Source organism: Canis aureus, unplaced genomic scaffold (assembly GCF_053574225.1).
Source record: "Canis aureus isolate CA01 unplaced genomic scaffold, VMU_Caureus_v.1.0 NW_027326405.1_RagTag, whole genome shotgun sequence".
Classification (NCBI taxonomy): domain Eukaryota; kingdom Metazoa; phylum Chordata; class Mammalia; order Carnivora; family Canidae; genus Canis; species Canis aureus.
In genome coordinates, this window is record NW_027554410.1 from 110,519 (window position 1) to 123,777 (window position 13,259).

A 13,259-nucleotide genomic window follows, 5' to 3' on the forward strand; every position below is an offset into this window, starting at 1 on the left:
ATTTAGAGAACAAGTGCCATAAACATTTTTTATATTAAAGAAAAGTCAATTAGTAGAGTATGATATAGTGTATATACAGTTTAAAGAACAATCAAATGAATACCAGGGCCTACCATTCAGCTTAAATGATAGAATTTAATAATAGAATATTATACTAATAGAATGGAATATGCTAAATTATACTAGTACTTTTGAAGCCTCCCTGATCACATTCCCTTTTTCTGCTGGTGAATTAAATGGATTGGGTTTTCTTCCTCATTCCATGACTTGTTTTTTAGGCCTGAAATATGTTAACCTGGTAACGGCTAATTCAGCAGGCTTTAAAAACCCCAGATCTACAGGAAGTAGATGGGTGGGAATTGTGAATGTCCTCTCTCAGCTCAGCCTTTGTAGGACTGAAAGACAGCAAAGGCAAGAATGCCCTATGGAGAGGCCACTAAGGAACCCAGGAGACAGGCAAAGAGCAGGGGTTTCTTAGGAGCTGTCAGGAAATCACTAAACTGCCATTTTGTTTTTATTTTAGCCCATCTGAGGCATTGGGAAGATTCGAGTCCATTTTTAAAAGAACCTTTGGGGCATCTGGGTGGCTCAATCAGTTAAGTGTCCCACTCTTGATTTTGGCTCAGGTCATGATCTCTGGGTTGTGAGATCAAGTCCCACCCCACAGGGAGCCTGCTTAAGATTCTCTTTCTCCCTCTCTGCTTACCTGTCAAAAAAAAAAAGAGCAAACGAACCTTTTGTTGGCCTTCCCTTTGAGCTTAGGAGCAAGCCAGGTCTCAGGAGAAATGAAACCGGATGTAAGTGCCTTGGAGCTGAGCTGCCTCCCATTCTCATCCTAGCCCCCCAAAGAGAGACTCACCTTCCCGTGTTCTTCCAGGTGCCAAACACCAGTTCCGAATCTGCAGTCTTCTCTTCTCTCAGGTTCATCACACTTGCTGATGAGTAACTTGCTAACAAGTGAGGTGTTGGCTTTCGGCTTTCGTGTCTCTAGCTTTCCCCAAATGCAGGCGCTGCATATTGCCACCAATCCCCATAAAATGTTTGGTACTCATAAGGAATAGTACCTTTGTTTCCCCTGTGAATGCTCTGTTACTCTTAGGTGGGTGGGGCTTTTGGGAGAAGCATCAGAGTGCACAGATAGACGGGAGGTGGATGGGGACTGAGGAACCGCACACACTTTCAGGATCCTTTCTTACCCACGGCATGGCTTACCCACCCCAGTTCTCTTTTGCTTTCATCCCCTCCCCTTTGAATTTGTGTCTGCACACGTGTCAGGTACCGGTACATGAAGCCACCCTTACTGGAGCCGTCGTCTTTTTCTGTAGTTAGATTTGCTTGACCAGACCAGCTCTGATAAAGCAAATCTTTGAGTCCCGGTGTTCTACCTCCCTCAGCTAATCCTTTTGTAAGAAGCTGGAATGGAAGAGCAGACCTCTTCTGTACAAGCAGGAGCTCCTGAAACCGCTGGTCCTGATTCTTACCCTAGTTTGCCTTCCGTCTTTCTTCCCAGCAGTAACTGGTGCACTCTAGTACCATGATCTGATGCGGTGTAAGGTGATCCATATAATGGACGTTTACAGAACTTTGTCCTTTTCTGGGACAAGGAAGGGGATTGTAGCCTGAACCCTTTCTTGTTCAGGGATTTATGTGTAGCTTTCTGAAAATGTATTATTTATATACTTCTCTTAGCTTCCTTCATTTGTCCCCACCACTGCTTAGGAAAGGGAAGATGTCTCCTTGGCATCACTGTGTGATTTCCCCTGGCATTCAGGAGGGAATTTTTCATGGAGGGAGTGACAAAAAATCATGTTTGGGTTCCCTCCAAAGATGATCCAGTGTCAGATGTGGGTAGATTCTTAGCAGACTTTTGTTGGAGTTAATCATGGTCTTTCCAGTTTCATCTGTACAGGGGGATAATAACAGAGCCTACCTCATAGGGCTGTTGTGTGGATTAAACTAATAAATGATTTCATAGATGGCCAGCCCCTAGAACAATGCCTGATACATAGTAAACATTATTGGTCTGTGTTTACAATTCCAAAAGTTACGCTCTGGTCTTTAGCAGTTAGTTGGAAGCTTTCCTTTACCTATTCTGCTGCATACTCATTTAAAACTTTATTTGAAGAAACCAGTTGGAGACAACTTTCTTTAAAAACAAAAACAAAGGGCAGCCCGGGTGGCTCGGCAGTTTAGCACCGCTTTTGGCCCAGGACGTGATCCTGGAGACCCGGGATCCAGTCCCACATCGGGCTCCCTGGATGGAGCCTGCTTCTCCCTCTGCCTGTGTCTCTGCCTCTCTCTCTCTCTCTGTCTCTCATGAATAAAATCTTAAAAAAAAAAAAAAAAAAAAAAACTCACCAAGATATTTCAAACCCTTGACTTTTTCAAACCCTCCCTGACTTTTTCAGTAAGAAGCCCAGCTTATTCTGGTGTCTAGCATCTGCAGTTATTCTTTATGGTGTCACCCATCCCCTTCCTTCTCAGACTTTTGGCATTAAAGAGAATATATCTACTTATTTGAAATACAGGATACAAGAATGAAGTCCTTGTGACTAGGAATGAGATAAGCTTAAGCTTCTTTTGTATTATCAGATGTTCCAATTCCATTTCTAATGTCTGTATTTTGAAATTTCAGTCTATTTATAATTGACTTCTTTATGCTTTCCTTTGTTCCGGAACAGGTATAAGGTGGTTCCTGTAGTACAGGATGAGACATGCAGGATTCAGTCGGGGTGGGAGGGGGAGCAGAGCACTCACTGGAAGAAAGACAAGGATTTGCAGTAATAACCCTCGACACTTATGCATTGCTTTGTATCCTCTCCCCCCCCCCCCCAGTACTTTTAAGACCAGGGTCTCTTTGGATTACCCCAGTGACTCTGTGGGTAGTGTTCTACCTGTTTTATAGATGAAGATACTGATCCCTGAACAGAGTGTCTTTTGCTCGTGTTCACCCAGCTGATAACTGGTAACAGAATTGGGATCAGGATGCCTGGCATGTCAAAGCCTTGCGTGCTTCCCTGGAGTTGAAATTGTTTATCAGCGAAGTCAGGCATCATGGTGTCACCACCCCAGAGGGATTTCACACACACACACACACACACACACACACACACACAGTGTAGTCTATCTCCTGGTCCACTCCTGAGGCATGGGCCATTTGCACATATTGAAAAACCTTATTAGGGTAGCAAAACTGGAGGCCACTCATGGGTAGGAAGGCTGATTCCCCTTGACTAGCACTGGCCGTGTAGAACCCCACTTTCAAGGCTTCTCCCATGTGTTTCCAGGGGTTTGCAGCAGTAGACGAGTGGGAAGCCTGGCACCCTCGACATGATCCCTTACCCCTTCTGGGGAAAAGCTCATAATGAAGCTGATGAAGGGCAAAAAAGTAGGATATTATCCCATCCCAATAGCTGGCTTTAAAGATTCATCCTGCCCACATGATTCTTTATAATCGGTATAGGGAAAACTGAGTGTGAGTAGGCTGTGGCACAAGGCTGTTGTTGGAAATTAGTCTTCCTGATAGCCCTGGGTGTTCTGCTTGCTTCTGTGCTGCTCTAGCCCTGTAGCCAACTGTGCCAATCCTTCAAAGAAAATGCAGACCTTTTTAGGAGAGTGCCTCAAACCACTCTGAGCATCTAGATTAATCTGAAACAACATCAGAGTTCACAACTGGGTCAAAGTTGCAGAATAGCAAGAGAGACTTGCCAATTCAGCAGGCGTGTGTCTTGGGCCAGTTAGGAACCAGGACAATCTTGAGGTCTGACTTTGTTACTCTATGTTTAGACCTTGTGTGCTGAGATAATTCTGGGTGGCTTTGGATGACTTTGTTTCTTAACTGGAAAGGCGTATCTGTTGCCTGATAAGTGTTTATCCGTAAAATAGCAACATGGTATAGGTCTTAGGGTAGGAGGGCTTTTACATCTCCGGGGACGGCCTCCCATCCGCCCCCCCAAAAAGCAAGGTCATAGGCTTAGGCATGTTACTGAAGCAGAGTGGCAGTCCTAGCTTTAAAAAAAAAAAATATATATATATATATATACACACACACACACACACACATATATATAAAATAGTGAAAGGGAATAGAAGGGAAGGGAGAAGAAATGGGTAGGAAATATCTGTATTATTCTTATGCAGGGTCTCTGTCCTGGATTCTTCCCCCTTTCTCTCTTTACCTTAAGGGATATACAGAATCATAACCAAGTAGAACTGAAAACAGACAAAGCTGTCCCACTCGTACTGGATCTGGGGTCCAGAAATGCCTCTTTCTTGCCACTCATTCCATGTTCGTTCATTCGTTCATTCTTTCTGTTTCTTTCTCTCTTTTTCCTCCCTTCCTTCCTTCTTTCCTTCCTCCTTCCCTCTCTCCCTTCTCTTTCTCCTTCCTTCCCTCCTCCCTCTCTCCTTCCTTCCTTCACTCTCACTCTCACTCTCACTCTCACTCTCACTCTCACTCTCACTCTCCTCCTACAGTTCCAGCCTGCCCCGTCAGTGTCTGGCTGAGGAGGACCTGCTGTTTGGTTGGCCTTGTGTCAGTGACAGATACCCGTTCCCGGATCCCGTGCTCCTTTAGCTCTTGTCTCTTTACAAGGATCACAAAAGGGATTTTCAACATCAAGGCCAAAGTCATACTGAGAATTGTTTTTAACTGTGGATATTTTAACAATGTGAATCAGAGTAAAGTCGTGAAGACCTTCGCTAATGAAGTGACTTAGGTCCCATGTGACTTGAAGGGTGTTTTTCTACTAGCATAGCAGTGGAGGTGGAGAGGACTCTCAAGTTTGAGCCTCCATACCACTTTTAAGAACCTTGTAAAAATTGATGGCTGACACCGTGCCAGGCATTTTGCATTATCTCCTTAGCACATGAAAGCAACCCTTTAGAGACTGGGTTTTCACAAACAGGTAAACTGAGGCTCGGGAAAGTTGAGCAGCTGCCACCAGGATGCATATTCATGTCCAGCTTACTCACAGGCACAGTGTGTACGGCTGGGCTTTCTGAGTTGACGGGTCCAGCGGATCCGGTAGCAGATCGCTGGCAGTGCTGCCGGAATCGGAGCTGTGCTGGTGGCTGAGACTTGGCGCTGAACAACTTTCTGGTTGAGAGGACCTAAGACCTCTCACACTGCAGAGCCCTGTCACTTCTTTCCCTTTCCTGTTATGTGTGGCCACCATTGGCCCTGGTGGCAAGAAAGGTACTGTCACCAGCTATTACTCAGTGGAGCAAGGATATTGAAGAGGAAATTTCCATTAGATAAATAACTGTGAAAGAAGAACCCCAGAGAAGGGGGGAGAAATTCAAACCCAGGCTCCTGTTACACTGGCCAAATATCTCTGGCATCCCATGCGTGCTGAATATCATAAAAGGGTCAGGAAAACTGATCGGACAAAACAGAGGGACACAGTGTGAATTTTTCCTCTTGCATCATTCCAGCATCTACTTGAATTTCAGTTTTATAAAATCAACTGTCCCGAGACTGGCCGCAAACCCGGGCTAATTTGTAGTGGCTCTGTTTCTATGGACGATGGGATTCTTTTTGGAAGGAGGGGTATTGACACTTAGTGTGCATCATCTATGCAGCAGAACTGGCATCTTGGAAGTGCTTCTGCGATTTTTACCCCCTTGCTGAAAATAAGGCTTTCTTGAAATAAATGACTTTGGACTGTGGCCAGAATTCACAAGTGTGTGTGCTAAAGCTCCCTTCAGCGAAAGAAGGGGGAAATCAGTGTTGTCTTTGCGAGTGTAATAGCAGGTTTTCTCAGGAACATCCTGTTCTTTGGAAACTTCTGAAATCCTCAGTTTTTTTGTGGACTTGAAATGCTACAAAATGAGCTATGTTGGCTTAAGTCTCCACAAATGCTTCTTCTGATGTCCAGGTATTGTTTCTACTGAGTACAGTTACAAACTACCTACAAATGACCCTCCAAGTGTGCAAGCCTGGCCCACGCTGTCTGTCCCCTGCTTCTGTGGCCTTCTGCAGAGAGCTGCTGCTTCTCTGGGGCTGCACCTGCCAAGCGTTCTGCACACACACCGTCTCATGTCATCCTCCCAGCAGCCCCGTGGAACCTGATTATTCCCATTCTGCATGTGAAGAAATTGAAGTTCAGATAACTCAATACTGTTTTTATTGGATGCCTCCTGTGTATCAGGCTCTGTGCTAAGTGCTTCACACGTACTGCCTAATCCTAACGGCATCCTTGTAGGTGGATATTCTCATCCCCATTTTGAAGGCAAGGAAACAGGCTCACAGAGGGGAAGTTACTTGTCCGTGATCTCACAGCTATTAAGTGTCACAGTCTGAATGCCAGATCCGTTATACCGGATACATACCTCCCGACCGAGGTCCTTGAAGGCACGAGGCAGAAACTATCTCTGTTTAGGACTCTCATTTGCTAGCCTGGCACAGTCTGTCGCTTACGTGTTTGATTGATTGGTGGTTTGATGCGTAACTGGATTGTACTTATAGCCTTACGAATTTCAGCCTTACCATCATTGCCTCTGAGATTAGTTTTCCCCTTGTCTGATTATCTTTCCCCCAGCTTCATTCCCCATTTTGATATCCACGAGCATGCCAGAGAGCATCTGCTATGAAAAATATTCAAACCGAATTTGAATTTTGATGCATTTGGTTTCTATTTAAAATACATAGGCAGGGGCACTTGGGTGGCTCAGCCGGTTGAGCATCTGACTTTTGGTTTTGACCAAGGTCATGATCTCCTAGGTTGTGGGGTCGAGCCTCATGTCAGGCTCCTCGTTCATCAGGGAGTCTGCTTAAAAGATTCTCTCCCACTGCCCCAGCCCCCTCATGCCCCATTCATGTGCACGGGGTCTGTCTGTCTGTCTCTCAAAATAAACAAATAAATCTTTAAGAAATAAAATACACAGGCAGAACTGGGGATAGGGTGGTAAAGGATGTCCTGCCCCAGTCACTCCCACATGGCCTTGTGGCTCTTGTGGGTACCTCTGCTCTGGTTTGATGATAGTGTTCTAACTCAAGGTTGTGGGTGAAATAACACCTACCCACCTCAGAGAAGACCAGTGCCAGAGGATGCCCATGCAGAGTGCTTACTGGAATCGCCACCCTCTCCAGCACATGTTCTTACCCTATCTTTGAGGGAGAAATAAGATACAGGGTGTGATTTATTTTCCCACCGAGGTGGGGAAGGAGAGAGATGGAATGAAGTATGACTCAGTCCTCCCACAGTGAGAGGAGGCCACAAGCGTTTGGTGCCCTGGATTCATACTCAGAAGCCCAGTGGGCTGGCCCAAGGCCCAGCCTCTTTGACCACAGTACCCTTCATCTCACTGGTTTCATATTAGTTCCAATAAAGTGTCTCTCCCCGTAAAATCTGATTAACCTCTAATCAGTATGGGTTTGGCTGGATCGTGGATTTCAACATCTTCCCGTTTCCTGAGTTTTCAAAGTCACAGCGACAGGGGTGAAGACTTTGGTAATAGTTTCCTGTTAATAATATCTTTGTATCCTTTACGTTTACTCACAAGTGACAGAGGACAAATCTGGTTGGCTTAGGTGAATAATTTTTTATCCACAGGGAAGTGAGAATTCAGACAGAAGTCCTAGGGTGAGTTGAGTAGGTGTGGGCACCTTCCTGCAGCTGAGACCTAATGGCAGAACCCAGCATTTAGAGGGGAGCGGGATCCCTTGGGTCAACTTACCCCATCCTCTTGAGGTCAGTGTGGTGTGTTTGCACAGAGAACACCAGGACCAGTCGGTGCTGGGGGAGCCAAGGGGCCCGCAGCAGAATCATTCGGCAGTGAAGCTCTTGGCACAGGCTGACTCCTAGACCTTGGGGGTTGAACTTGTTTCATTGATAGGGAGGGGGTGTTGAAGGAGATGGGGGGCGGGTGGAGCAGTTCATTATTCTTAAAAAAATAATCTTTAAAAATAAGATTATTCTTATTTTATTCTCCCATATTCGTTTAAGGAGAAAAGCATTATAGGGTTTTTCATTTCTTCCTAGTCAGCTGCCAGAAATCTTAATATCTTTTCCAAGGGAAGATCTCTTTTCAAGGAAACTTAATATCTTTTTACTTAATATCTTTTCCAAGAGAAGACCTCTTTTCAAGGAAAATGAGTTTGAGGAGGTAGGAAAGACCTGAACGAGAAGTAGCATGGAGGCTACTGGGCCTCTTTGGGTGGAGATGGCTCTCTCACCCACTGCCGCATTACCTCTTCTGTGGCATCAATCAAGGAGAGGGATTTTTGTCCAGACCCTGAGTGGAGAACCCTGGCAACCTACACAATTCCAGAATGTAGAAGGGACTCATTCTTTTGACCCTTTCCAAAATAAGGATTACGTTTTTCTCTTTTCTCTTGATTTGCAAGTGTTTTCAGTTTGTGTTCCAGGCTCTCATTGCGTGCTGTTTGATATAGGGGATTGTTACCTTCCCTGTGAGATTGTCACCCCGGACGGTAGGTCCAAGCCTGCTCTGTGTCTGTGTCCTCAGCAGTACCTCAGTCTGTGCTGGGCCCAGAGTAAGTACTTAATAAAGACGTTCTAACTTAGATCATAGATCACACGCTGTCAAAGCCAGGAAGGATTTTGGAAACCACCAAGTCCAACACTCTAATTTTATAGACGGTACCACTCCAGAAACTCGCTCTCGAGGCTGGTGTTTATCTGCTGGAAAGAGGGGTTTTGTTTTGGGTTTCTGTTTTTGTTTATGTAAAAGCCTAGTGCAAATGACCATAATTCTAAACCTTCGAAGAGCTTTCTTTGTGGTGCAGGATGTTCCTCCTTGGACTAGTAGCTGACAAATAATCACAGTAAGAATGCTCACTAGATTCCATACCCTGAGCCACTGTCACCGATTCTTCTGGCCACACAGCAGTGTGGGTACTGTTGTCATTCTGTACAGGCCAATGGGGAGGCTCCACAGTTCGGCACCTTGCTCAGGCTCCTGTAGCTGCTGGAATGGTTGAGGGAGGACTAGAATCCAGTTTGGTCAGATGCTCAAACTCACGGCCCTCAGTGGCTCTCACATGGGATCCCTGATGAAAGCCCCATTTGGTGATTCATGCTGCTGACTTTTTACCATCCCGTGGTGCCTCCATCCTAAAGGCAATTGTAAGATTGATTTTCATTAACTTTAGTTTTCCAATTAGACACAGAGTGACAGGGGAGGCAAGACTAAAAGCAAATGATAGGGATTACATCTCTAGAGAGGTCAGGGATCACTGCCCTAGATCATAAAAACACTTGGACTGAGTAAAAGGAATGAGTGTTCCCATCTCTTGCTCCACAGAAACCATTGCTTCACCTTGACTCACTGGTTCTTCCTCTAGTCCCTCTTCTGTGCCCAGAACTCATCTTCTCCTGTCATCATGAAGCTTCAGGCCTTATGGCTTCCAGAGCAGAGTGTGTAAAAATGTGTAAAAATACCCTCGGAGCATCTGGGTGGCTCAGTCAGTTAAGTGTTTGCCTTTGGTTCAGGTCATGATCTCAGGGTCCCGGGATCGAACCCCATGTGTTGGGCTCTCTGCTCAGTGGGGAGTCTGTGCATGTTCACTCTCTCATTCTTTCTCTCTCTTTGAAATAAATAAATATTTTTTAAAAATCCCTTGCTAAACCAGTATGAAACAGACCCCACCCCCGCCCCCCAATGGCCAGACCCACTGAACTGGGTCTTCAAGGCGGGCAGTTCGTCTTGAATCTTTGCACTGAGCTCTGTATCTAAATAGCATTCCTGTGAGTTCTCTGAAAGGTTAGTCCTGGGTCATTGGCACTTAAACCACTTGTTTTGGTAGATCCTTCCTGAGAAGGTTAATTATATATTTGATATCCTTTCCTCTTTATGCCTGAATGATGAAGATAAGTACCCTGTGGTTTATTAACTGTCACTTTAAACCTTTTCAGATTGTCTTGTGACAAAACAGAGTTTTATGTCCTTTTTATCCAGCTTTGATGGATGAGACAGCTTCTTTGGTAAAAGAATACCAGGATAAATAGGATCTTTCTCTGATATGTGGGGGAGGATTTTGCTTTGGAAGTCATGAGTTCAAGTCTGCCATTTTGTATGAAAGGTGACCTAACCTGTTAACCTTCCCATGTACTTCATTTTTCCCTTTGACCAATGGGGCTGGGCACCTAGGCACTCGATATTTGTTGAATAAGTGAAAGAAAAGACATTGCCTTAGGGCAATTGATGTCTCTAAAAGTTTTGATACCAAACCCAAAAGCAACAGTTGGTCATGTTTCCTATTTTGAATCACATGGATTTCTCGGGGCAAAGAGCTTCTGTCTTTAGCATTATAGAATCCTAACACTTAAATCTTCTTCCCCAAGTCATTTTGTTATACATTCTTCAGTAAATTTGCAGTAGGTCTCAGGAAGGCAGATGCCATTATGGACATTTAGTAGTTGTTTTGCAAACCTGTGTCCACCAGTGTAAAGCATCCTACAATCCGTATGTGTCCAGTGCTTGAGCAGTCGAGCACCAGTATCCTGGGACACATAGTATATGTAATCCAGCAGTTAATATGGCTCTTCTCTCAGTGGGGATTTACTGAATCCCAGCAAGGAGCAAGGCAAGGTATTTATTTAAAATAGCAAAAATAGTGCTGAGGCTTTACAACTCTTTTCCTTTTTTTTAAAATTCACTCAGTTCGCAGGGACATTATCGGATGGCTTAGGGAAGACGATGGACAATCGGCATCAGTCAGAGCGGGAGTATATCAGATACCACGCAGCCACAAGCGGGGAGCACCTCGTAGCCGGCATCCACGGCCTGGCTCATGGTAAGTCACGTGATACCGGGAGGCTGGCTCTTCCGCCACAGTTCCTCAGAGGTCCCTTTTCACCCTCCGATTGCATGTGGAATCCTGGCTGGGTAGCCTGGGGTACTTTCCAGGCTCTCTTCTTTTACCCTCCTAGCAACTGAAATGTCACAGCCTGTGACAGCTCTTCGTTTATTTTCAGAATGTTTGTGCACACTGCAATTTCTTCCTGTTCTCTGACTTCTCTTCCCAAAGTGTCATAAGGTATAATTGAGTGAACCCCTTTTTAGAATATGGAACTGCTGCTTCAAGACTTGCCTTCTGCTTACTGAGCATTCCTTCCATGGCAAGTGAAACGTCAAACCAGCTGCCGGGTTTGTGGCCCACATGTTCTTGAGTCTTGTATAAACGCACATTCCCAAGGATTGTAAAACCGTGTGCCTAGGAGTTATAGGCGGTGGCATGAACGTATTAAGTCTCTGAATTTGTGTGAATTCTGACCTTTAATGCTTTAACTCCTACTCGTTTGCCTTTTGTTGTGTTTTTCTCAACAACTTCTTAGTCTGGCATTCAAGGCCTTTGGAAATGTAAACCCAGCCAACTTTTCCAACCACTGCCTCACAGCCATATTGTATTTCAGCCACTGAGAGCCATGTGGTATTCCCCAGACATGCCCCCAAAGCCTTACTCACAATCCTCTGGTCTCCCCTCCTCTGCCTCACTTCCTTGCCTATCAAAATCCTGCTCCACCTACAAGTCTGACTCAACTGTCCCCAGTTAGAATTAATGCCGATTAGCGCATATGTGGCAGTCTGGGTTATGTATCTAGGCAGCTGTGTGTACCTTGCTTTCCTGATCGATTGTGAAGGTCAGGAGAGCAGAAAGAGTGTTTCCTGTTCACCTTTACACTAGCAGAGCCTCGTGTGATACCTGGCATATAGCTCCTGCTTAGTAATGGTTAGTAAATTGCACTGTTTGTACCAGATTCTTAGAACTAGTCTGAAGCTACCAGAAGTCCTATCACAACTGACCAAGTTTAGATTACCTACACTTAGAAGAGGGAGGAATATGGATAATTGAAAATCTTATTTCTTTTCATGCTTAGGACACAGTGTTTAGGACAGAATTTTCCTAATGGTGAGGTTGGATCAAAATGCCTTTACTTTTCCTAAGCCTGCCCAACTGGAAAGGGAGTAGCCCCAAAGAAGACATCAAACTAGGAGTAAGATTTGGCTGAAATCAATCTGTTTAGGGACTCAAAAAGTTGATTGTTGGGCAGCCATTTGGGGTTAAAGAGTGAATCATTCTTTCTAGTAACTGTAATGATAGTGCATGGGACTATGAGGGGCTGTTTTTTAATGAATACAAAATGCTTTGCTATGTATAATTGCCTTTGTCTGCCTCGCATCCTTGGAATGTGGAAAGAAAGCCTAGCTGTCCTCACTGTTCAGATGGACGCAGGAGTATGCTGAGAAAATGGATAATAGTTCAAGGTTGGTTGCAAAATCCCTTCCAACCAAGGACCACTCACACGATATGAGCAGCATCTCCAGAACAGAGAGCCTCATCTGAGGAGGATGCATGAAGCTCTGGACTGCATGAGAGTGGTAGCCTAGAGTGGAAAAATTCTTCAAAGATAGCAAGAACCGGAATCCATTCGGTCTCCTTGGTTTAAAAACTGGGAGTCCTGCTCAGTTTTCTCTACAGGTCCCACTTGTGCCAGGTTCAGGAATGTCTGTCTGTCCGTGAACTTGGTTCACAAGGTTGGGAGAAGGCTGTAGCCTCACTGGAGCAAATGGACCCAGAATCCAAAAGAAACGTTGTGGATTGTTAGTGCATTCTCACCCAAGGAATTTCCTTTACCGATTTGTCTCACTAGAGATGAAGAGTCTAGAGAGCTTCCTCATGCCCCCACCGTCAAAGGGTAAACATCCTGTGAGTGTCCCTGGCACACATCCTGGAAATGCTCCCCGGACAGGGCCCCGCTTCTTCCCCATAATGCCTGTGTCCTCTCCAGCCTCTGCCAACTTCTGGTCCCTTTTGACGCTCTTTAAGGTCATTGCTGTCAACTTTCAAAACACTTGGAATGTCTTTGTGACCTAGGTTAGTCTTTTGAACAGACTCCATGGAGAGTCCCGGCTGGGGACTGGCAGCTTTTATGGGTGGGAGGGGGGTGCCTTTCATCAGGGCCTCATGATTTACTCTGATTGCCTAAACCTGACCACAGCAAAGTGTGCAGTAGCTTTTACCTTGTTTCAAACGCCTGGCGGTAGTGGCCAGTCATGCAGTGTTCGTGGAAAACTGAGGTTCTGTATTTAGTTCTCTCTGCCCTGCATTTTATGGGGTCCCAGCTTTCCCCAAGGGCCACTGTCGATTTAGTCCTACTGTCTGCATATTCTCCTGATGACCTGTGTGCTTCCCACACTCAGGAACTGGAAAGTAGCCACTGTTAACCTCTTGGGTGTTCTTTGATACTTTTAAACTGGGACACACCTCAGATTAACATGTAATATATATT

At 45.2% G+C, this 13,259-nt stretch overlaps 1 protein-coding gene across 1 annotated transcript in view; it reads left to right on the forward strand.

The window, feature by feature from the left end:
• LOC144309444 (intermembrane lipid transfer protein VPS13D-like) overlaps window positions 1-13,259 on the forward strand; it is a 192,002-nt gene that overhangs the window by 108,414 nt on the left and 70,329 nt on the right. The window contains exon 37 of the mRNA XM_077890491.1: window positions 10,630-10,762. Within this exon, the coding sequence (XP_077746617.1) occupies window positions 10,630-10,762 (133 nt within the window). The remainder of the gene's footprint in view (window positions 1-10,629; window positions 10,763-13,259) is intronic.